This window comes from Artibeus jamaicensis, unplaced genomic scaffold (genome assembly GCF_021234435.1).
Source record: "Artibeus jamaicensis isolate MK-2021 breed Jamaican fruit bat unplaced genomic scaffold, CSHL_Jam_final contig_519, whole genome shotgun sequence".
Classification (NCBI taxonomy): Eukaryota; Metazoa; Chordata; class Mammalia; order Chiroptera; family Phyllostomidae; genus Artibeus; species Artibeus jamaicensis.
The window spans coordinates 3,975,477-4,000,821 of record NW_026521871.1 but is presented as its reverse complement, the minus strand read 5'-3'; the positions used below and the strand labels follow the sequence as shown (position 1 = coordinate 4,000,821).

The following is a 25,345-nucleotide window of genomic DNA, read 5'->3' as shown; positions in this document are numbered from 1 at the left end:
CCAAAACAAGGAATTATCACCCCAAAACATCAGTAGTGCTGATGTGGAGAAACTCTGCTGTTTACAGTATAGTGGTCTCTAGTTATAAAATGCAGATATACCCTTTATCTGAACTTATTGTCGACACTGAGAATTCCAAGCTAACAGAAATCAAAAGGATGTGAAGCAAACATAGGTCCTGTTTATAAAGGATTCACATGATTTTTTAGACAGCATAAATGTATATTCTGGTTCCTCTCATGTGTTTTTCACATTTGTGATTATAATTAGCATTCATACCTTAGATAGAATGACTTAAGCTGCCCTCTGGCTCACACTGTCTTCCTCTTGTGTTCCAGGAACAATACCAGTTTGTCTATAAAGCAATGCTCAGCTTGGTCAGCACTAAGGAAAATGGAAACGGTCCCATGACAGTGGACAAAAATGGTGCTGTTCTCATTGCAGATGAATCGGACCCTGCCGAGAGCATGGAATCTCTAGTGTGATCGGCATCCTGACAGCGCACTTCATTTGTAAAACTTCTGAAGACTGAGAACTTTTTTGAGGCCTTTTTTTGCCAGACTCTAGGTTATACAATAACCCGGTTACTTTTTTACACTGATAAAAGTTTTGATATTTATTTTTTGCCATTTTATGTCTTAATGGTATCCTACTGAGCATTTGCACCTCTGTTCATTTCCCCCAGTGAAATGCAGTTTGACCTAGTTTGCACTATCTGATCAGTGTTACTGCCTATAATCTAATACTGAAGCAAATACTGACGTGACATTCCGTAACGACACACATGCTACATTTTAGTTCAGTGCAGTGAAGGTCTGTTATGACCGTGTAGCTTGATTTTATTATTATTGCTAAAGCAGTTGCGTTCTACTAGCAGGCAATGCTGTATTTTTTCCTCAGTCCTCCTCTCTTGTTCTTTTTTAGACATTGTTCAATACTGTATGCCTTCTATATTTTAATGGGGTGGATGAGCATTGTTTTCCTTTAAAGCATAGCAGGTTATTGGGAGCTACTAAGAAGGTCTGTCAACTTCATGACCTTGAAACAGTTCCATTTATGATGGTGGAGACACCCATTAAGAAATTAGAAGGTTTAAGAGTTGCTTCATGTAAACATCACTTATTAGTTACAAACTTATACTCATAGCTTAAAAAATGATGTGTCAAAATAAAGGATATCTCTGTATTACAGTTTTCACAGTAGCTATGTGGACTGTGTGTTATTTCCATTTTGACTCTGAAATAACTACACCCTAAAATCAGGGCTATCTTTTACAATAGAGGGATGGGAATATTTTACACAACTCAATTAAGAAACCCTTTAGTAACTTGACTCTGCATTAATGCTTCTTGGTATAAAATACCAAATCTCATGGCAGGTGAATTATGAAAATTTTTGCAAGTGTATAATTTTGAAACTAGCCCCCCAAAATCCCTATTACTCATATAGCAATCTAATAAAAACTACCTATATTTTAACATTCTTTTCTTTCCTTTTTTGTCAAATGTTTCATGATAAATCTCTTAATTACATTCTTCTACTTAGGATTAAGTTGAAAATACTGTATTAGCAAAAAAGTCTGAGGACTAATCTAGACTCCCACACATGGATACATCAGATTTGGAGAGAGGAAAATTAGAATCTTGAATGAAAGATGGTATCTACATTTTCAAATAGTTTTTAAGGGGAAGAGACACATTTGTATGTTTTTGTGCAGTTTAACCTCAAAAACGGATGCACTTCAGTAACGCAGCACACAGAGCCCCAGGCAGTTACTTGGTTGGCCTATACAGCCACATTCACCCCATAGTACACAAGAGGAAAATTAGGAGCATTCATAAGGAATTTCATTAGGAAAATAACCTACCTGCTGAGATCCCTTTCTCATATTGCTTATTTGCTTTTGAGGGACAACTTCTGTCAGAAGCAAAATCACCACCAGAACGGGACCTGTTATGGAAGAAAAAAAGGGTTTGGGTTATTTTTTATGTCAATAAACTTCAACCAAAGGCCCACACTGGCAATTATACTATCTTGGTAGGCATTAGAACATTAACGGTAATCAGCACTGAGGTTCTATTTCTCTTGTGTTGGCTTTCTGTGAAGTCTGTCAGAATGGTGCTGAAAAGGACCAAAGCTACCAGGCAGAGAGAGGCTACAGGTCAAGAACAGGAGTTCCAATCCATAGGCCAGGTCAATGGAGTTGTCATGAACTACATAACTTTCCAGGGCTAGGTTAATCTCATCTTATTAATCACTTAGATTCATCAACATAGAATAGTCCACTGTTCACAAACTGTAGGCTACAGCTTGAGAAAAGGTATGCAAATGAGCCAAGTTTGCTAAATTGTATGTGCTAGATGATACAGACACCATTATAGCCCCTCTGCTCTCATCAGAGGTGATACAAAGAAGCTCTACCTAACAATGAAGAAAAAAGCTTGACCACTGGAACTCTAAAACTGCCAAAAGGCTAAAGGGAATCAGGAAGGGAAAGGTTTTAGATCATAGCAAGACAGCAAGAGCTAGAGCATTTTAGTTAATTCAGTAGGTTACTTTGGTTGTATAGAATATTGATATGAGCTATTCCCAGTAATTAGCACAGTGGACTTGACTTGCAGAAGTAATGTTCAAGTTGGGGTTCATGGATTGGAGTCATGGTCCTTAAGTAATTTTTTTCTTAATATAAAAGTAAATATTGGTTAGAAGACACACTGCAAGTATTCCCTCTGGTGCTATTTATAGTGCTCTCAGTTCATGGAATTGCATACCCTCCAACATAATTCTGTTACCATCTCTTTTGTGGCCATCAGAATCATGATAAAAGAGACAGCTTGTAAATAGAACAGAAATGTTACGAGGATGATTAGAAGTTTTCTGCAAGCCAGTTGTGTGTCTGCAGCAGGCTTGAACCAAAGTCTATACAAATGCTGACCCACTGAACTAGGAGCAATTGCTCTTTGTCCATTTTGCCAAAGTGATCCCAACATACTTAATTTAGGTTAGCTATATTCAGAAATTCCTCACTTCCACCATAGAGTGTATCTGCACTATTATCCTTCATTTGTTAGTGGCAGAAATATGCTTCCATCTTTCAAGGCAGAGCTTCAAATATGGTGTTTTCTTTGAACATAAGCACATTGCTTAACTACATGACAAGGTTATCACCACTTGCACTCAGGGGGGAAGGAAATCGCTATTGCAAATTAATGTGTGCTACTTTATAAAATAAGCTTATTGGCTATATGAATTTATCTTTAGGTAAACAGAATGCACACATCATACAAAATTGAATTGCAGTGATCAGACCAACTAGCTCTGCTGGACATCGGAGGGGAAAAAACCCTTATTTCCATCAGGAGAACTCTTTACTGCATCCAAAAGCCACTTGTACACACACACACACACACACAGAGTTCTGAATTTCAAGGAGAATAAGATTAATTGAATTGGTTTGCCTAATTCTTATTCATTGGAGCTTTCAGAGTCTATTTCAAGTTGAAAAGTCCAGCAAGGTCAGAGAAGGTTATGGTGTTCTATAACAAGGTCTGGCTTTTGGAGTTTTCAGCCCAGAGTGACATATTTAAATCAACAGTTAACCTTAATTATTTTTTAATGACACAGCACAACTGCCTTGTTATGAATTTTTTCTTAAATGCATATATACTATATTTAAAAATTAAAATATAGTACCAATTTACCAAAGATACATATTACTAATTCTAAGCAAAAAATAAGAAAAAGAAACCCCAATTCATCATAATCTAAGAAATAATAATCAAAATGTAGATTGTCTTAAGAATTTAGCAGTTATACTGGGAAGTGCATTTCAACTCCTATGTTCTAAAGTTTATGTTATGATGGTGTCAGTGAATTTTTATATGAAGGGAAAATGCCTGCTTCTTTCTAAACAGCTATAATTTCACTTACCCCTTTGCGCTTTCCCTTAGTTGCCAATTACCATACAATACTGGCTTTACTTATCTCTAGAAAGAAGGCATGCTACAAATAGGAAGGGATTGTAATAATGATATTTGGCCTCTACTTTGTCTTAGCTGTTAAACTGTTTTTAGTATTTTTGTTAAATATTTGCAAAGGGAAGCATTTTCTACAGAGGATAATTAATTTCAAGAAAAATATCTTGAGTTTTAAGAAATAAACATCTCCAGGAAAGGAGACAGCCGGTTTTATAAAACGTCGCAACTCTCCAACATTTGGGGTAGTGACTCCTTTTTTGTTAGGACATTTGAATCTAGCAAGCAGTCATTGTTTCTAAAAAAACAAAAGCAAAAAACAAAAAACTCAGCCTCCATATTGATTCCTGTTTCTTTCATTTCATTTTGAAATAGCTAAAATCATTACAACTGTAAATATTTTGTTGCTTGAACAAACATCTTCTGGGAACTTTGTATCTATGGTATATAATCATAGAATTTTATATTTTCATATAAAGCTAATTTTTTTCTAGTTTCAACTTTGTCATAGTTTTTGGTTTTGGTTTTTGGTTTTTGTGGTGGATATGTGAATTCAACTTTCTGTGTACTGAAGTAGCCAAGAATCATCTTTGCATTCCAAAAGAATCCCACATGTGTTATTTCTTTGAGGCAGTGATTGTGAAAGTTGGGTTTTCTCTTTTAATTCCATTAACCATTTGTGCAATAGGAATTAGACATAGTCACTGAATACATTGTTGCATTGACCCATTTGGAAAAAGTGGTTTTTTTTTTTAAATTTGTTCTAGGGGAAGGGGTTTTGTAACCTGAAATTTTCCCTTTTTTCTTCTGTTTAAAACTATATCAAATCACTCTATTATAGTGTTATTTAATATGTAAATTGTATTGCTATACATAAAATAAAGTATGGTTTTTGATGTATTCATTAGTAATGAGCATTTCTGTGAAAATACCTATATCCAGTAAAATCAGGTTACTAGTCTCCCTTAACAGATCATATTTACACTGACCCTTCATTCTAGTTCATTTGGTAGTAAAATGAATATTAGGAGTCATCTTTACACAGCCAGAAAGCCAAAGAGAAGTGTCTTTTCTGAGTTCTGCCTCTTTTAAGGGTAAATAGTGACAAAGTTATGCCTATATCCTGACTTCATTCACTTTATGAGTCCGCTGCTAAGATCCAGTGTACCAGCTAGATTTGTAGCCACTTTCCTTCTTAATATTTGTAGGATGAAGGATATATCCTGGAAAGACTTGGCGAATCTATGAAGCATAAAATATCACTACAATCGCTTCTACTTAGAAGGAATTTTGACATTTCCAAATAGGGGTCCCAAAGCTGGCATCTTTGGTCCAACATTCTTTTTGAACTTTAGGTGACCCCACATTCAGGAATTCTATTAGCAGGACTCCAATGTCTCTTCCTGTAGATATTAAAGAGCTGATGAAACTTCATCCCCTCCAAATAATTGGGAATGTATTCGTATTTATTGTTTCCACTGGTATCTGGAAGAAAGACCAATTTCAGCACAAAAGAATGGATCTGATTATGTAAGTCTACTCTTCCTCAAATTTCACCCATCTGTACTCAATACATGGCAGTAACAAACGGGAGAGGAGTGGCAGTTCCTTGTCTCTAATGTGAGATGTGTACTCTGCCACTCACCGGAGCTGATACCTCCCATCACCTTATGTCTGCCCATCATCAGTTGTTTAAACAAGCTTCCTGGATCCTATGAGAAGTTGTGTAAATTTTGATATCATCTTCCTTCCATCTCAGGCTGGTAAAGCAACAAGCTGGAGCAGCAAAAATATTTATATTGGTCTTCCTCCACAATCCTAGAAAGCCAGCATGGGGCCAACAGGGTTCCCACATTCCTCACTACTTCTAAGTCCACCCAAGATGGTCCCATGAAACAGCAGCTATGATTATTCAAAATAAATCAGTTCTCTACTCCATGGCCTTTACTGTCCAGAGTAGAATCCTGGACAAGGAAGCTTCACTTCTATCAAGAATGGGGCAAAGAAACAAGAGTGCAAAGAGCCACTGACCCAAAACTCCATTTTCTAACAGTGGATTTAGACTGTTGAGAACTTTAAAGGTTTGGAAACAACTCACTACTAATCATGTCGGGATTCCGAAACAGGATCGAAGACATTAGTTTCATTTCTGCCTGTGTAAGTAAAACAAGGCACTAGAAGATAAGGAACTGAAAGTTTAGTACCAGCAAAGTAAAGTTGGCTTTTGTGACTGTGAAGTTTGCCAGAAAGATAATTAAGCCAGCAGTTTATATGAATTTAATAGTTACATTATGTTGCTTTGAAATTGAAAAATAGGAAATTAACTGATTTGTGGTAATCTGAAATAATTCAACTTACATAGTTACTGACCTATAAATTTTATCTCCCCTTCCCCACACTACTGCAAGCTATAAAGTCTGACTTGTGGCAACAGCAGATGGGCCTTGCAAAGCTCTAAATAGTAGATATCTTGAGTGTTCCATTAGAATGCATTCCATAAGCATTTGCTATATATCTACTACAGGCTACCTGTTAGTTATACTCTGTATAGAATGTGAAGTTGTTGATAGAGGCATTTCAAGTCAGATAAGGCAAAGATTACCATTTAATCTTAAAAATTAGTTCTTCAACTTATTTGGCACAATAGTAGAGATGACTTTTATGGAAAGAGTGAAAAAGAACTGTTCACCTGTGTGAACCTGTATCCATGTATGTTCCCTAACAGATTGCACTGACAAAATTCTATGTATTCTGCATTTTCTAACACTGAAAAAAAATGTTGAAGGATGAGGACTATGGAGTCAAACAGCCAAGGTTCCAGTCAATTCTGCCACCCCACTGGGCAGAAATACCCACCCAGTAATTCACTGGGTGATTTGGGGCAAGTTACTTTACTTCTCTGTGCCATTTACCTCAGCTGGAAAAAAAGAGAAACATGTTTACTCATTAGACTGCTGTGAGGAGTGAATGAAATGATATATGCAAAGCTCTTGGGAGAATCTGTTAATGTTAGCCATTATAACTATCCTATAATCTTGCTTTAATTTTTAATTGCTTAGCACACCTCTTGTCAATCATGAAACATGTCAGCTACCTTAGCTTGCCCAATTGCATAGTAACATTGAAATATTTCTTCACTGATGAGGAAGCTCACTGTCAAATTAGATTCACAGGTGCTAAACGGGGGTGAAGGTGGACAGAAAATAATTCACATACCCTACTGTCCAGAAATAAGTGGCAGAAGCACAGAATGGACAAACATACACGATGCCCCAGTGCTTCAGTGTTTCTCTTCTAATGGTTTAACATCTCAGCACATTCCAAGAAAGTTTTTTTAAGAATAAGCATAATTTTAGAAAAGTGAAACAGCAGTATTTGTGCATGTCAAACACCAAGTTCAGAAAATGGTATAGTACTATGGAAAAAGGTGAGCTTTGTCTTTTTATAATTGATTTTTAAATTAATTATATTTTATTGATTATGCTATTACAGTTGTCCCAGTTTTTCACCCTTCACCCCCCTCCAGCCAGTACCCCCCACTCCATCAATCCCAACACTGTTATTCATGTTCATGGGTCATGTGTGTAAGTTCTTTGGCTACTCTTTCCTATACTGTACTTTACATCCCCATGGCTATTCTGTAACCAACCATTTGTGCTTCTTAATTCTCTCAACTCTTCACCCATTATCCCACATCCCCTCCCATCTGGCAACCATCATATCTGGTTGCTTCTCATATCTATGATTCTGTCTCAATTCTTCTTGTTTGCTTAGTCTTTTAGATCCAAATTTTGATAGATACGTATTTATTGATATTTGTTCATAGTTGTGATCTTTTTTAATTTTATTTTTAAGTATATTTTATTGATTATGCTATTACACTTTTCCCAATTTTTCTCGTTTATCCTCCCTGCACCCCCCAACCCTCCAGCATTCCCCTGCCCTTAGTTCATGTTCATGGGTTGCACATATAAGTTCTTTGACTTCTCTGTTTCTATTCCATTCTTCACCTCTCCTCATCTACTTTATGTCTACCAAGTATACTTATTATTTCCTGTACCTCCCCCCCCATTCTTTCCCTCCCCTTCCCCACTGGAAACCCTCCATGTATGTCTATTTCTCTGATTCTGATTCTGTTCTAGTTGTTTAGTATTTCATTTTGTTGTTTGCTTTTCTTAAAGTTCAGTTATTGAGAGTTGTGAGTTTGTTGTCATTTTACTGTTCATAGTTTTTGGTCTTCTTCAATTTCTTAGATAAGTCCCTTTAACATTTCATATAAAAAGGGCTGGGTGATGATGAACTCCTTTAACTTGACCTTATCTGGGAAGCATTTTGTGCGCCCTTCCATTCTAAACAATAGCTTTGCTGGATACAGTAATCTCGGATGTAGGTTCTTGTCTTTCATGACTTCAAATACTTCTTTCTAGCTCCTTCTTGCCTGCAAGGTTTCTTTTGAGAAATCTGCTGATAGCCTTATGGGCACTCCTCTGTAGATAACTCTCTCCTTCCTTCTTGCTGCTTTTAAGATTCTCTCTTTATCTTTAATCTTGGGTAACGATGATGATGTGCTTTGGTGTGTTGGATCCCTCTTTGGGTCCAACTTCTTTGGGACTCTCTGGTCTTCCTGGACTACCTGGAAGTCTATTTCCTTTGCCAGATTGGGGAAGTTCTTCTTCACTATTTGTTCAAATAAGTTTTCAACTTCTTGCTCTTGTTCTCCTTCTGGCACCCTTATAATTTGGATATTGGAACATTTAAAGTTGTCCCAGAGGTTCCTAAGCCTCCCTCTCCTCATGTTTTTGAATTCCTGTTTCTTCATTTTGTTCCAGTTGGATGTTTATTTCATCCTTTTGTTCCAAGTCATTGAGTCCTGGTTTCCTTCCTGTCACTGTTGACTCCCTGAATATTTTGCTTATTTCACTTTGAGTATCCTTCATTTGCTCTTTCATTTTGTGACCAAGCTCAATCAGTTCTGTGAGCATCTTGATTACCAGTGGTTTGAACTCTCCATCAGATAGGTTGGCTATCTCTTCATCACTTAGCTCTCTTTCTGGAGTTTTGCTCTGTTCTTTCATTTGGGCCATATTTCTTTGTCTTGGTGCACTTGTTAAGTTGTAAGGGGGTGGGTCCTTAGGCATTCACCTGGGCAGGGCAACCCAAGGAGGGTGGCACTGCCTTGTGGCACTGTCTGTGGGGGAGGGGTCAGAGAGGGAACAATGCATCTCACCTGTTGGGCTTTAGCCCCACTTTCCAATGCACCCTTGTGTGAGACTGGGAGTTCCTCCCATGGTGGCACCCTCCACTGTAGTAGTCCACAGTCAGCTCTGAGTCTCAGTTTCCCATGTAGTCAGCCCTGCTCACCTGGTCCACCTCCTCATTCAGGAGGGTCCTTTCAAGGGCTGCTGCTTTGCTGCAGGTTCTCTCAGCCAGCCCCTGGCTCACTGTGCAGTCTCATCCTTCACCTCACCATGGATCTTTTCAGCCAGCACTGCCTGTGGAATCTGCCACCTTGCTGAGGGTCTTCTGTGCTTGCCCAGTTGCCCTGATCCTTCCTATCAGTCTAGTTGACTGTTTCTTTAATTCCTTGGCTGTCAAATTCCATGCAGTTTGGTTTTGTGGCAAATCTGTTTCTTTATTGTTTTTAGATTGGTTGTTGTCCTCCTTTTGGTTGTGCAAGGAAGTGAAGGGTTTCTACCTATGCCTCCATCTTGGCCAGAACTCCAAGTCTCCCTTTTTCTTAAATAAATCCCTTTCAGGTCTCATATATTAATGGTTTGGTGATGATGCACTCCTGTAGCTTTTTGTCTAGGAAGCTCCTTTTCTGCCCTTCCGCTCTAAATGACAGCTTTGCTGTATAGCGTAATCTGTAGATTATAGTTTCTTACTTGTTATCACTTGGAATATTTCTTGCCTGCAAAGTTTCTTTTGAAAATCAATAGATAGTCTTATGGGTACTCTTTTGTAGGTAACTCTGCTTTTCTCTTGCTGCTTTTAAGATTCTCTCTTTATCTCTAAACTTTGGCCTTTTAATTATAATGTATCTTGGAGTGGGCTTCTTGGCATCCATCTTGTTTGGCCATCTTGAAAGTGCCCTTTCCTGGACTTGCATGCTATTTCTTTCATTAAGTTAGGTAATTTTTCTTTTACTACTTTTTCAAATAGATTTCTATTTCTTGCCCTTTCTCTTCTCCTTCTGTCACTGTTATGATGTGAATGTTGTCCCAGAGGTTGCTTATACTACCCTAGTTTGTTTTTCTCTTTCCTTTTTTCTCTGACTGCTTGTTTTTTGCTTACTTGTGTTCCAGATCCCTGATTTGATTCTGAACTTCATCCACTCTACTATTGTTTCTTTGTAAGTTGTTATTTCAATTAATGTATCGTTTATTTCTGACTGGATCTTTATGCTGTTGAGGTCATCACAAAGTTCCTTGAGCATCCTTGTAACCAGTGTTTTCAACTCTACATCTAACAGACTGCTTATTTCCAGTTTGTTCTTTTTCTGGAGTTTTGCTTTGTTCTTTTAGTTGGGCCACATTTCTTCGTCTCCCCATTTTGGCAGCCTTCCTGTATTTGTTTCTATGTATGGGTACTTGTGGTGTGCCCTTCATGTGGGCTGAGTACACCCTCCTTTTGTAGTTGAGGGTGTAATAGTAGTAGGTCAATGGGAGGGATTTACTCAAGCCAGCCAGCTGTAAGGACTGTCTGTGACCACTGAACACCACCCTCCACCCTCCATGGAGGATCAGCTATGCAGGGGCAGGGTGGTGGTGCTCCAACATGGTCTGTAGCTGTCCACTGGGTGCACAAGCTCTAGGGTTTCCCAAATGGTGCAGGCCAAGGTCCACCCTGACCTGTGTTCTGCCCAGGGCCACCCTGCATGAGGTATAAAGCAATCTAAGATGGCTGCTTCTTGTGCTGGACTTAGAGATTCCCAGGTGAAGCCAAGCTGTGAATCTAGGCTGGCTGCTGCCAGTGCCAGGCCTAGGGCCACTTAGCAAGATGTACAGGGGTTGGAAGCTCAATGAAGCCAGCTGGTGCTTATTTGATAGTCTCTAGGAAGCTGTTAAACATGAGTCAAGTCCTTCCACTCATTGGAAAAGTCACAGTTATCAGTTTGGGTGGGCCTTTAAGTTGGGTGGGATGGAGTCTCAGGGAAATCCCTGGGCAGGGCAAAGACTGTTTAGCCAGGTTGATGGAGTCTCATATATGGTACTAACCTGCCATCTCTGTGTCTCTGTGGGCGGAGGGCTGAGAAAAGGGAAAATGGCCTCTACCCATCTTTCTTTCTGGAGAAAACTATCCTCCAGCTCCCACCTTGATGTCATTCACTTCAGTTACTCCCTATTTGCACTGGTACCTTTCAAGTTGTCACCTCAGTGCTTGAGCTCAGAGAGAATGAATCTGAGTAAGTCTGTGTGTGAGTTTTTTAAGGGGAACTGCTTGTGGACTCCAAAGTTTCTTCCACCAATGCAATATAGAAGTTATGAGGACTTATCTTCATGGCACTGGAACCCTGGGCTGGGGAAGCTAGTGTGGGGGTTGGAACACCTTGCTCTCAAGATATACCTCCCAAATTTTTATCCACCACACGGATGAGGGACCACCCTGCTCTGCCCCTCCTACCACTCTTGATGGGTGTGGTTTCATTAATTCCATAGTTATCAGACTTCCATTCAACACAATTTCTGATGTTCCGAGTGATAGTTGTTCTATATTTGAGTTGTGATTTTGATGTGGTTTTCATAGGAGGCAGTGACAACCATCTTGTTAGCTATGCCTCCATCTTGACTATAAGTCAAATTTTGTTTCTATCACTAACTGCACTGCCCTATTTCAACCCTCAAACCCTATAAACTAATAATCAGTGATAATTCCTTTATTCTCAGATGATTTTTCTCTCATATCATCTTTCACTACTTTCAATATACCACATTATCAACCAACATCTTTCTTTACCCTGGGTCTGCTTGGCTTTTTTAGCTACTCACTATCATACTGTGAAGAAGTCACTGCATATAGAAATATTACCTGTTCTTAAAGCCTATAAAGTACATTATTTTAGAATATCTCACTATTTAAATAAGATCATCTGTTTCTTCTGCCAAAGCTTTATAGATTGTTGAAGAAAGAAATAATGAGAATAAATAAATTAAGGTTACTTATCCTAGAACTCTTGGTATTTTAACAATAAATTAAAATATTCCAATATTTAACATATTCATGACTCATGAATCCTGTAACTGTCTCAAAATTGATCACTTAAAAAATAATATCAGCCCTGGCCACACAGTTCAGTTGATTAGAGCATCTTCCCAATATGCTAAGGTTGTAGGTTCAATCCCTGGTCAGGGCACATACAAGAGTCAACCAATGAATACATTGGTAGGTGGAACAACAAATCAATGTTTCACTCTCTCACTCTCTCTATCCCTCTCTCCTCTCAAATAAATTTAAAAATTTATTAAATAATAATGTGAGATAGGTCATTATAATTGAATATTAAGCATAGAAATAATTTTCCATGGAAAGATGCACAATGATTATATGCATTTAAATTGAATTTATCATATACATTACTTATTAAGACACCTTTTGTTGGAACAAAATTCTCACATTGCTTAAGAATATGTAAACTGGATTTTGTGTCAGAACATCCCAGCAGCTTGCATAGTATTCTTTAGTTCTAAGCTTTCACTACACTAATGATCAGATTTTCTCTATGAGATAAAGCATTTCTTATTCCCCACTTCATCTTAATTCTTAAATGCCTTGTGTGGGTGCATGCATGTGAGTGCCCAGAATATATAGTTCCAAAATGATCCTTTGGCTTTTAAAAATTCTCCCAGGCCTTTACAAAATGACAGAGTCCTTGCTATTCTCAAAATGATTTAGGCCTAAATATCTCCTCAAATTCTGAACACTGAGGAAAACATGAAATGCTGCAGCAGCTAACCCCACACTCAACACCCTCAAGAACCCACGTTTGTTCAGTGTTATATTTCTGGGTTAGATTCATAGGTAACCCCCATCTCTAAAGGAGAGTGTGTATCAGAGCAAGTGAATTATGGTTACTGAGCTGGCAGCAGCTATAGTCTACTATTAGCATCCCCATCATATTTTCTATTTAGTAAACATAAACCCCAATGGAAGGCATGGTTTGTACACTGTAAAAACACTCCAAATAGGAATACAGACAGTCACTAGAACTTCATGGTTTACTATGGCACCTTCTCTGACAACTGAGTAAGGTGTTTACATAAGAAAACTTAAAGGACTTGGGGCTTCCCTGTTCCAATAAGTCAGGCAGAAGTCAACTAAAATCTAATAGATTTCTCTGCATGTGAAACTCACAGTCTTTACCTCCCCCTTGTTACAGAAGTGTCCTTGCTCCTGTGTAAGGTGAGCCATTCTATCTTCCATTACTCGGATGTGGTCCATGCCTACTTATCCTCCCAAGGACTTCATTTGTGTAATCAGCCTTCTTCTCATTTGCATCATACACTTCTTTTTCTCTACTGAATCATTTGTTCTAGTATATAAATATGCTGTTTTACCACCAACTTGGAAAAACCTACTGATGCTGAGATTCCTTTGACTGCCATCTCTTGTTTTGCTCTGACTATAAAACTTCTTCAGACAGGTATCTATAGTCATGCGATCCATTCCTTTCTTTCATTCTCTCAAACTGTTTAAATTAGGGATCCATCATCATCACCACCCCACAGTTATCATGTTCTTCAAGTACTTTGTTCTTTACCCTCGTTTCACTAATTTGTCAGCAATTGTCCACACCACCTTCTGCTTTCAGCACTCAATGAATACTGACACACCAACCACTATGTACCAGGAGGCATTCTAGGTGCTACGGGCAAAGTAGTTCACGAAATAGTCCTCGACTCCATGGAACTTACAGTTGATAAACAACAAATACATAAGTAATATTGAATATAATGTCAGGTAAAAAGGCAAAGAACTAAATAAGAGAGGGGTTGTCTCGGGATGGTAGCAGAATAGAAGGATCTTTCTTGCACCTCTTGCCAGGACCAAACTGAAAATAAAACTAAAAAAGAGAATAGTCACCTGGAATTACCAACCAAAGACTAACTGAAGAAGAGAATTTTAACTAAGCACTGGCAGAAACCACCTTGAGACTGGTAAGAAGGGTGGGTTATAAAAGGGGCCAGCTTGCTACCCCCAGGCAGCAGGCTGAGGTTACGGAGAGACAGCACTTCTGTGGGAGCTTCCCCCTGAGGGGAATGAAGCCAGGACCCCACTGGTGGGCTCGCCAGCCTGGAGTGCCACAGCCAGGATCAGCTGTCCACATAGCATCCAGTGCTGAAAGGGAACAGGGTTTCTTTCCACCAGGAAGAGATGGAGACCACTGGGGACAAAACTACTGCTGTTATTTTTTGTTTTTCATTCACAGTCAGTCATCTTAGGTGCCACGAAGGGAGGGCAGTGTGGACTGGAGCCGCCAGAGGAGAGAGAGTCTGGAGTGGGAAGCATTGGGGAGAGACTCGAGGGAGCAGTTGCTGGGATCCCTGTGGGCATCACCCCACCATATTGCAACACCGTTTTTCTTGAGAAGATCAAGCCGCTCCCAGGGGAATCAGCCTGGGGAAAAACGGTTCCCCCATCTAGTGGGGTACTGCTCACATCCATCCTCTGGAAGTCCGCTCACCACACCCTGCATCTTTTTCTTTTCTCTCACCCAGCATCTTAACACCTACTGAGAAAACAGCAACATAAGCAGATTGAGGGTATGTTACAGACTGGCCTTAGGGCCAGCCATTCTCTGCACTTTCCCAGGAACTGGGCTGGCACTTCCCCTTCACTGGAGTGCCTACAGAAACATGTGCTACAAACACTCTCCTAGTCTCCAGCAGGCCCAACCTCTGAGCTCCATACGAACCACTTGCTTGCCTACTAGAGGCTCTGCCTTGCCAAGCTCAGAGAAATAATCTGGGACAGACTCAGATGTGTGGCTCTAGGGCAGGGGAACATATCCACCAGCTTCCCTGAAATCTGAACTGCACTGCCCCCCAGTGGGAGATCCAGGGCACCCATCCTCCTGATTCCACCAGAAGCCCTTTCAGAAACAGTTTCAGTCCTACAGGCAGAGGCAGATCCTGGAGTGCCCTTGGGTGTTTCCTGAGCCACCTCTGGGCCCTGTTCTGGTAAATCGGGCTTTGGAGTGCAGCTTGGCCTCTCCCACGTGCAGCCAAGCTCACCAGAGCTTGGATCACTTGCAGCTTTAAACATGCAGTGGAGGGCCAGACTTGGGCGTCAGCTGACATTGGCTGACACCAGCATCGGATGACACTGGAGCAGCAGGCACTAAGCTCTGCTGAGACAAATTTCAGTTTGTTCTTTTTCATTATTTTTTAATTTATTTTTCATAGCCTTTTAAATTATTTTTTAAACCAAGACTACTCTATTCAGCAAGGCTATTCAAATTGAAGGCAAAATAAAGAGCTTTCCAGACCAAAAAAATAAAACAAAAAAACTAACTAAAGGAGTTCATTACCACCAAACCAGCACTGCAAGAGATTTTAAAGGAACTGCTTAAAGAAGGAATAGAAGAGCAGGGAGGAGGGTGACATGTGTAAAAAAAAAATAGCAATGAATAAGTACCTACCAATAATAATCTTAAATGTAAATGTTTGATGTTCCGATCAAAACATGTAGGTAGCTGCATGGATTTTCAAAAATGACCCATATATATGTTGTCTACAAGAGACCCACCTCAGAACAAAAAGATTTACACAGGCTGAAAGTAAAGGGATAGAGAAAAATATTCCATGCAAATTAAAAATGGAACTACCCTATGGACTAGTGTTTCCACTTCTGGGAATATATCCTAAGAACCACAAAACTCCAATACGAAAGGTACATGTATCCCTATATTTACAGCATCCCTATTTATAACAGCCAAGATCTGGAAAACAGCCTGAGTGCCCACCAGTAGATGAATGGATAAAAAAGCTGTGGTACATTTACACAATGGAATACTATGAAACAGTAAAAAAGAAGGAAGTCTTACCCTTTGTAACACAGCGATGGATGTGGATATTATTATGCTAAGTGAAATAAGTCAGTCAGTGAAAGACAAATACCATATGACTTCACTTATATGTGGAATTTAATGAATAAAATAAACTAATGGCCAAATAGAATCAGACTGACGTCTGTAAGGGGATGTGGGGAGTGGTTGAAAGAAGATGAAGGAAATAGTCAAAAAACATCTAGGCATGACCCATGGACATGGACGATGGTGTAGGGGTTTCCGTGCATGGGTGGAAGAGCTGGGTAGAGGGGGAAAAGAGAAAAAAATTAGGACAACTGAAATAGCATAAGCAATAAAATAATAAATAAATCAACAAATCAGATAAGGGTACAGAGAGTAAAGGGAACGACAGACATCTACTGAGCAAAAAAATCACAAAATTTAAAAGTTGAGGGAGTTCTGGCCAAGATGGAGGCATAGGTAGAAATCCTTCACTTCCTTGCACAACCAAAAGAAGGACAACAACCAATCTAAAAACAATAAAGAAACAGATTTGCCACAAAACCAAACTGCATGGAATTTGACAGCCAAGGAATTAAAGAAACAGTCAACTAGACTGATAGGAAGGATCAGGGCAACTGGGCAAGCACAGAAGACCCTCAGCAAGGTGGCAGATTCCACAGGCAGGGCTGGCTGAAAGGACCCATGGTGAGGTGAAGGATGAGACTGCACAGTGAGCCAGGGGCTGGCTGAGAGAACCTGCAGCAAAGCAGCAGCCCTTGAAAGGACCCTCCTGAATGAGGAGGTGGACCAGGTGAGCAGGGCTGACTACATGGGAAACTGAGACTCAGAGCTGACTGTGGGCTACAGTGGAGGGTGCCACCATGGGAAGAACTCCCAGTCTCACACAAGGGTGCATTGGAAAGTGGGGCTAGAGCCCAGCAAGTGAGATGCATTGTTCCCTCTCTGACCCCTCCCCCACAGACAGTGCCACAAGGCAGTGCCACCCTCCTTGGGTTGCCCTGCCCAGGTGAATACCTAAGGACCCACCCCCTTACAACTTAACAGGTGCACCAAGACAAAGAAATATGGCCCAAATGAAAGAACAGAGCAAAACTCCAGAAAGAGAGCTAAGTGATGAAGAGATAGCCAACCTATCTGATGGAGAGTTCAAACCACTGGTAATCAAGATGCTCACAGAACTGATTGAGCTTGGTCACAAAATGAAAGAGCAAATGAAGGATACTCAAAGTGAAATAAGCAAAATATTCAGGGAGCCAACAGTGACAGGAGGGAAACCAGGACTCAACGACTTGGAACAAAAGGATGAAATAAACATCCAACTGGAACAAAATGAAGAAACAGGAATTCAAAAACATGAGGAGAGGGAGGCTTAGGAACCTCTGGGACAACTTTAAATGTTCCAATATCCAAATTATAAGGGTGCCAGAAGGAGAACAAGAGCAAGAAGTTGAAAACTTATTTGAACAAATGTGAAGAAGAACTTCCCCAATCTGGCAAAGGAAATAGACTTCCAGGTAGTCCAGGAAGACCAGAGAGTCCCAAAGAAGTTGGACCCAAAGAGGGGTCCAACACACCAAAGCACATCATCATTGTTACCCAAGATTAAAGATAAAGAGAGAATCTTAAAAGCAGCAAGAAGGAAGGAGAGAGTTACCTACAGAGGAGTGCCCATAAGGCTATCAGCGGATTTCTCAAAAGAAACCTTGCAGGCAAGAAGGAGCTAGAAAGAAGTATTTGAAGTCATGAAAGACAAGAACCTACACCCGAGATTATTCTATCCAGCAAAGCTGTCGCTTAGAATGGAAGGGCGCACAAAGTGCTTCCCAGATAAGGTCAAGTTAAAGGAGTTCATCATCACCCAGCCCTTTTTATATGAAATGTTAAAGGGACTTATCTGAGAAATTGAAGAAGACTAAAAACTATGAACAGTAAAATGACAACAAACTCACAACTCTCAATAACTGAACTTAAACAAAGCAAACAACGAAATGAAATACTAAACAACTAGAACAGAATCAGAATCAGAGAAATAGACATCACATGGTTTCCAGTGGGAAGGGGAGGAAAAGAATGGGGGGGGGGAGGTACAGAAAATAAGTATACTTGGTAGACATAAAGTAGATTGGGAGAGGTTAAGAATGGTATAGGAAACAGAGAAGTCAAAGAACTTATATGTGCAACCCATGAACATGAACTAAGGGCAGGGGCATGCTTGAGGTTTAGCGGGTGCAGGGACGGTAAAGGAGGAAAAATTGGGAAAAGTGTAATAGCATAATCAATAAAATATACTTTAAAAATGGTGAAACATCCCATCATTTCTGTGATTTGTCTTGTGATCCTTTTCTTACCTCACTGCTTAAAAAAGTTCTGAAAACCATTTTGGGTCTCAGAACTGTGGCTCCCTTAATTACTTCTAGAGAGTGAAAATACCCAGGGTTTAGAGGTAAGATATCTCACCTCCTCAGTATGTTATTTTCAAACCTCCATTGTTGGATTCACTTAATATGTAGAACCTCTAAATGCTAGCGTGCCTGAGGCTTCTGTTAAAGTAGCTCCTTTTTACTGCCATTTATACTCCCTTCCGTTCCACCCAATACCATGGAATTAAATATTTTCTATCCCCATAACTACCACTATATATGTCTAGTCCCAACTATATGTAAAATCCAGATTAATATCCAATGGATATTTAACATCTCCATTTGTGTGCCTAATAAGGATGCCAAATATAACCTGATAAAAGCACAACTCTGAATTTTTTCACTCACCTCCTCTTTCCTCAGTCTTCTACCACCTAAATAAACAGCAACAGTTTCTATTCAGGCAGTCAGGCTAAAAACCTAGCTATCTTGATTTCTGTTTATTTCCTGCCATTTAATAAAAAAACAGTCTGCTACTCAGCTGTAAAAAAAGAAAAAAATTTTACCATTTGCAACAGTATGGATGGACCTAAAGAACATTATACTAACTGAAATAAGCCAGTCAGAGAAAGACAAATACCATATGATTTCACTCATATGTGAAATCTAATGAACAAACTGAACTAACAAGCAAAATAGATAGAGACAGACTCAAAGATAGAGAGCAGATGACAGCTCTGAGGGGATTCTAGGGTGTGGAGGGATTGAGCAAAAAAGAAAAAGAGAAGGAATTCATTTACATGAACAAGAGAGTAGTGATTACAGGAGGGGGGTGGGGCAGGGTGGAGGTGGAAGAAGGTACGGGGGATAAATGATGATGAAAAAATTAAATTAAAAATAAATTTAAAAAAAGAAACAACCCAATTTTAAACATAAGTAAATAGCTGAAAAGATACTTAATCAAAGAATTACACAGGTAGCAAGTAAACACATAAAAAGATGTTTAGTATAATTAGTCATGAAGTAAATGTAACTAAAACCACAATGTAATACACTTATTAGAATCAGTGAACTTGAAGTTACATTAATAAACATGACCCCAAATGAAATGTAAAATGAAATAGAACCTACAAAAACTTTAAAAGAATTTTTAAGTGTTGTGTGCAATATCAAATAATGTAATATATATAATTGTAATTCCGGGAGGAGAAGAAAGAGAGAAAGAAGCAGGAAGAAAATATTTCAGGAAATGAATGCAGAGATTTTCCAAATGATACCAAACCACAGATCCCAATGGCTTAGAGAACACCAATATGGATCATCATTATCATCATCACCACCACAACTAGGAATATCCTTTTTAAATTGCTGAAAACCAAAGTTAAAGAAGAATCACAATAGACACATTACTTAAAAAGAAGAAAGATAACAACTGCAGCCAACTTCTGGTTAGAAACTATACAATCTATAAGAGACTGGAGTGACATACATAAAATGATGAAAGAAAAAAATGTCAACCTAGAATTCAATATCCAAGATATAGGTTATCCTTCCAAAATGATGTATGTAAACAGGTAAAACACATTTCTATTTAGAGCCATATTCTTACACATATTTTTATTTTTCAAAGTTTCCAAAGTCAACACTTGCTGTAGGTATATTTTCCTGGTGACATTCTACATAGTTGTTAATGATAGCCTAGTTAAGAGCTGTTAATGCCGTTTGTTTAGGGAAAAGCTTAGGAGATTAGTACAATCCCTATGTAAAATTACTGAGTAAAAACTGAGTTAAAATTAGCAGAGGGAATACTATTATGTTATCATATCATCTTTTGCCATTAACATAAGATTATGTTGCTTTGTTAGAGTCCAATAGACCACAGACAACTACACTCAAATTCACATGTACATTATGCAGCCAGAGAAACAGAGATCAAAAACGAAAAATTAAAACTATTTTTGGAAAATAATAACCAGAGTGTATTCAAAAACACACTTTGTCCGAGTATCCAAAGAAATCAAAGTACTATACATATTTTAGTTTACATCGTGCAGGTTCTGTACTAGCCACATGCGATGTGGAGCAAATGGGTTATAAAAAGAATGTTTAATAAATACATTCCAAAAACCTATTTAGAGAATGTAAGTACAAAACTGTTAATTGGTGTCTCTTAAAAATCAACCAAGTCCTCCTTAGAACACTTAATTGTTTTCTTTCTGAATCATATCAAATGTCAACTCTTAAAGATATCATCATTCCTCCATTGACTACTACCGTGTATCTAACCTTGTATCTTTTCAACTCACACCTTTGCTCTAGGCAAGTCTAATCCATTCATTCACTGATCCACAGACTCACTTAGATTAGTTTGCACTGCCACCCTGTCACCTGGAATGCCCTTCTCCCTCACTCCTACCCAGTGCTCAGATGATCACTTTCTCATGGAAACTCTGACTAGTTAACCTGTAACCTTTAACAGTAAGATGAACCGATTTGTTTTTACACTCTCACTCGAACAACTTATTGTAAATCTGTTCTTTATCTGGTTAAGCAGGAGTGATTCCCGAGAAGATAAAGGTGGTGGGTGAGGAGTGGGGACAAGACATATGTGTTACTCTGTAAGGAGAAGCCAGCACTAAAAGATAAAAAGGCCAACAAGCCTTGGATGAGTGGTGCTCGACATAAGTTGACAGGTAGATAACCTCTCATAAAAATGTGAGGTGGGAGTTCTCAGTAACTGAGATAACTGAGAGCTTATAAGGAGAATGCATGATGACTAAAGATTATGTGTTTCCTAAATAATCTTTTAAACACTAAAAAATGAGAGTATTATTCTGCATAGGGAGCACTCATACTCAAAGAGTCCATGCCCCAAGTTCTAGGAGTGGATCAGTTCATCTCCAAATGTTAAGTGGAACGTTTAAAGTATTACAGTTCTTCAAACTAAGAACTGTAATACTAGGAAAAGCAACCATTTTATATTTTTTCCCTGGGTGAGTGGCTCAGTTGGTTGGAGCACCATCCCATACACCAAAAAGTCGTGGGTTGAATCCCTGTTCAGGTAATGCATGGGAAGCAGCTGATCAGTATTTCTTTCTAACATTGATGTTTTCCTCTCTTCCTTCCTCTCTAAAAAACATATCCTTGGGTAAAATCCATAAAAATCCACAAAAACATATCCTTGGGTAAAAATGAAAAACAAACAAACAATAAAAAACCTTGATCAGCATGGCTCAGTGGGTTGGGTGTCATCCCACAAAGTGAAAGGTTGCCCTTTTGATTCCAGGTCAGGGCACATGCCTGCATTTGAGAGTCAGGTCCCCTGTGGGGGGTGCAAGACGCAACCCATCAGTGTTTCTTGCCCTCTCCATCTCCCTTCCTTCCCCTTGCTCTAAAAATAAGTAAATAAAATCTTTTTTTTAAGAGTTTGGTTTTTATTTTGCCATTGAAGATACAGGTATGTTAATAATGTTGCTGAAAAAGAAAGACCATAAGACAGAGTCCAGTTTTTTTCAATTTTTTTCCAGAAAACATATCTCCTCAAAGATAGATAAAAATTTTCTCATACAGCTTTAGATAAGATTCTCTCTTACTTAGAAGTGTCCTTAAGAATGATCACAAAATTTAAATTAAAATAGTTCAGCTCCCTCAAACAGTCGTTTAGAAATAACTGAATCTTTTTCATACATCCTGGTATTCAATTGGATTATAATTTGTGCTTCCCAAAAAGTCCATTAGATGTGTTCATTCTACTCTCCTGGAAAGCTTTACTGTGGGTTTAAAAACATTTTAAAATTAACTTTAGATTATTTACTTATCAGCAACATTTTGAGAATTACTTTGTAAGTTTCAGAATGAAAAATTAAGACTCATATCTTCTGAGTTTAAAAAGCCTGGGAAAATTAGTTCACAAAGCCTAATAAAAAATGTAAAGCTAAGGATATTTTTGCAAGATTGTCAAAAATTTACCTTTATTTGCTTGTTCAAGAAGTGCATAAACACCTGTATTCACATGCTGAATAAACTTAGTAGTGATTATTCTATTCAGCTCATATTATTTCAGAGATAAGAGAAAATATTGTCACTGAAAAGATATAAACTAGAAATTCACAGAGTAAATCAGAACTGAAATACACCAGAGCTATGCTATCAAGGAAACCTAAGTCCATGAGATAGAACCATGTTCTAAGTTAAACAACTTATAATAACATTTTACTACATATAACAAGACTCCATGTGACACAAATAGATATACTTTATCATTAATACTGCTTAAAAGTGAAAATCATACTTTCCACATTGTATGTCAATGCTGAAAACACTTTCATATACATTACTTTACTTGGGTGTCAAAAGTATCCTGTGAAGTAGAGAAAGAAGGTACTATTTTCCTTTCCTTGTCGATGGTGAAACTGAGTTCTTGGGTGGAAATTCGGAGCTAGAATCCACGCGTTCTAATTTGGCAAACCAATGTCACCGTTTTACCACACTGCCTCTCTGCCTATTATCAGTTCAAGGTTCCAGTGCTTTTCAGTTGTAAAGGTCAGACTTCTTAGGTTTATTCACAGCATAAACTAGGTTAAAATTTCTAATATGTCTGGGATAGGAAGATGGTTTGCTACTTTTATATTTCTTTTTCTATATATGCAGTCCAAGAGTGATCTACTCTTAATCAGGATAGATATTATATTGAATAGAATGTTTATATAGAGTAAAGTTGGGAGAGAAATAAAATTCATATAAAATAAGGTTTTTTTACAGAACTTTTCATAAAGTCATGTAAGTACTCCCAACAGACTATATTTATACTATCAATGGAAACAAAGGTTATCTTAAAAGTAATTCGGGCCCTGGCTGGTGTAGCTCAGTAGACTGAGCACAGGCCTGTGAACCAGAGGATCGCGGTTCAATTCGCAGTCAGGGCACATGCCTGGGTTGCAGGCTGGTTCCCTGCAGGCCAGTTCCCAGCAAGGGATGCACGAAAGGCAACCATACACTGATGTCTCTCTGTCTGTGTCTCTCTCTCTCTCTCTCTCTCTCTCCTTCCCTTCCCCTCTAAAGACAAATAAATAAATAAAATCTTTAAAAAAAGTAATTCAGAAGAATTTGACAGCAGTCAGAAATTAATTTGAACCATAAATTGTATAGTTTGGGGTAGTAATATAATGTTCCATTGTCATCCTTCTAAATCATTTTTAGAAATTTGTCTCACACAAATACATTAAAAGTTCACTTGCAGAACAAAGTTATTTTTAAAAACTGTTCAAAATCTTAATTTTAACAATGCTGAAATACTTTTAAAAGTTAACATATTCTATATGTTGTCTCTAATGTGAATTACTTCTCTACCAAGAGCTTACAAATACTCAGGATATACAAAGCAAAGCAAATAGCCCTGGCTCAGTTGGCTGGACTATCATCTCACAAAGCAAAAGGTTGTCCTTTCGATTCCTGGTGAGGGCACATGCCTGGGTTGTGTGGGCCTGGTCCTGGGTCGTTTGGGGCACGTATGAGAGGCAACCAACCGATCGAGGGTTCGCTCGCTCATCAATGTTTCCCGTTCTTTCTCCCTCCCTTCCCTTCTCTCTAGAAATAAATAAATAAAATCTTTAAAGAAAAAAAATACATATTTTCTATGTTGTCTCTACTATGAATTACTTCTCTACAAAGAACTTACATATGCTAAGGACATATAAAACAAGTCAAATACTATATAAATAATTGTTCCATCTTATTTCTCTGAATCCTTAGTTATCTGATAGCAATTCAAAGTATTGTTGTGAAATATAACTGAAGGATTTTATTGCAAAATTCAGCTGTTAACATTACCGTGTAGATTCAGAAATGATACTGTTCTAATAGATTTTATATTATTACACTATAGTCCACATGCAAAATCACCCCATGAATTTAGCAAGTCATTAACACAAACGCAGTTCTACAAAGCACATGTCACATACCATTTTCAATTCTATCATACAATATAGAAAGTCAAATTTCTAAAATTGAAAAAAATAAAGCAATTGGGGTCATGGGCTACAATAGTGGGCAAATATTTCAAGTGTGCAGCACTGAGGTACTTGAGTCACAACTTCCTAACTTTCCCTCTGCAGCCCTTTTAAACTTGTGCTCTCTCTTCTACCACTCAATACCACAGGGGCTATCTAGATCCCACTTATTCATTTTTTTTACAATTCCATTATACAGAATGGGGCTAGGTACTATTCTAGGTATTAAAGATACAGCAATCAGCAAGATAGACAGGGTTCCTGACTTCATGAAATTTATATTTTAGTGGGAGGGAAATGTAATAAACAAGTAAATGTATCAGATATGTCATGTATATGTATATACACACATGCAAATTTATACAAGGAAGACATACTATAAAATATAATAAAAAGGTAAAAGGTGATACAAAGTGGTGGTGAAAGGGATTACTTTTGATAAGATGGGCAAGAAAGGACTCTCTCAGAGAATGACATATGAAGAATATACGAAGCTCTGTGGCAGACATTCCAGGCAGGGCGGTCATCAAATGCCAAAGTTCTTGAGATAGAACTGGGCTTGGTGTGAATGAGTGAGATAAGAGTGAACAAGGGGGAGCCTGGTAAAGACGAGTTCAGAGAGGCAAGCCGTGCCTGATCGAGCAGAGCCATGTGAAGGAATGGGGGTTTTACTCTAATGGCAGTGGAAAGCCACTACCCAGTCTGAGGCAGGTCTGGGCAGAGGTGTTACAAGTTCTGATTTATGTTTTGAGAAAAAATAATCACTCTGACTGTAAAGAAGATTGTAGAAAGAAAAAAAGTAAAAGAAAAATTAATGAAGAGGCTATGTTTCTTTAGTACTTGCATTTTTAGACACCAAATGTCACAAATGTACCTATAACAAGTTACTCCCAAAACTCAATTTACGGTTATCCTTTGAGAATGAAATTAGAAAGGATCAAAATACAGAAGACAGGGGCAGTATCTGTAGCT

General features: G+C 38.5%; 1 protein-coding gene across 3 annotated transcripts in view; it reads left to right on the top strand.

The window, feature by feature from the left end:
• PTPRG (protein tyrosine phosphatase receptor type G) overlaps nucleotides 1–4,878 on the top strand; it is a 720,169-nt gene extending 715,291 nt beyond the window's left edge. For all 3 annotated transcript variants that reach the window (XM_053669375.1, XM_053669374.1, XM_053669376.1), the window contains one exon: nucleotides 339–4,878. In XM_053669375.1, the coding sequence (XP_053525350.1) occupies nucleotides 339–485 (147 nt within the window). In that variant the 3' untranslated portion in view covers nucleotides 486–4,878. The remainder of the gene's footprint in view (nucleotides 1–338) is intronic.
• The last annotated feature ends 20,467 nt before the right edge of the window (nucleotides 4,879–25,345 follow it).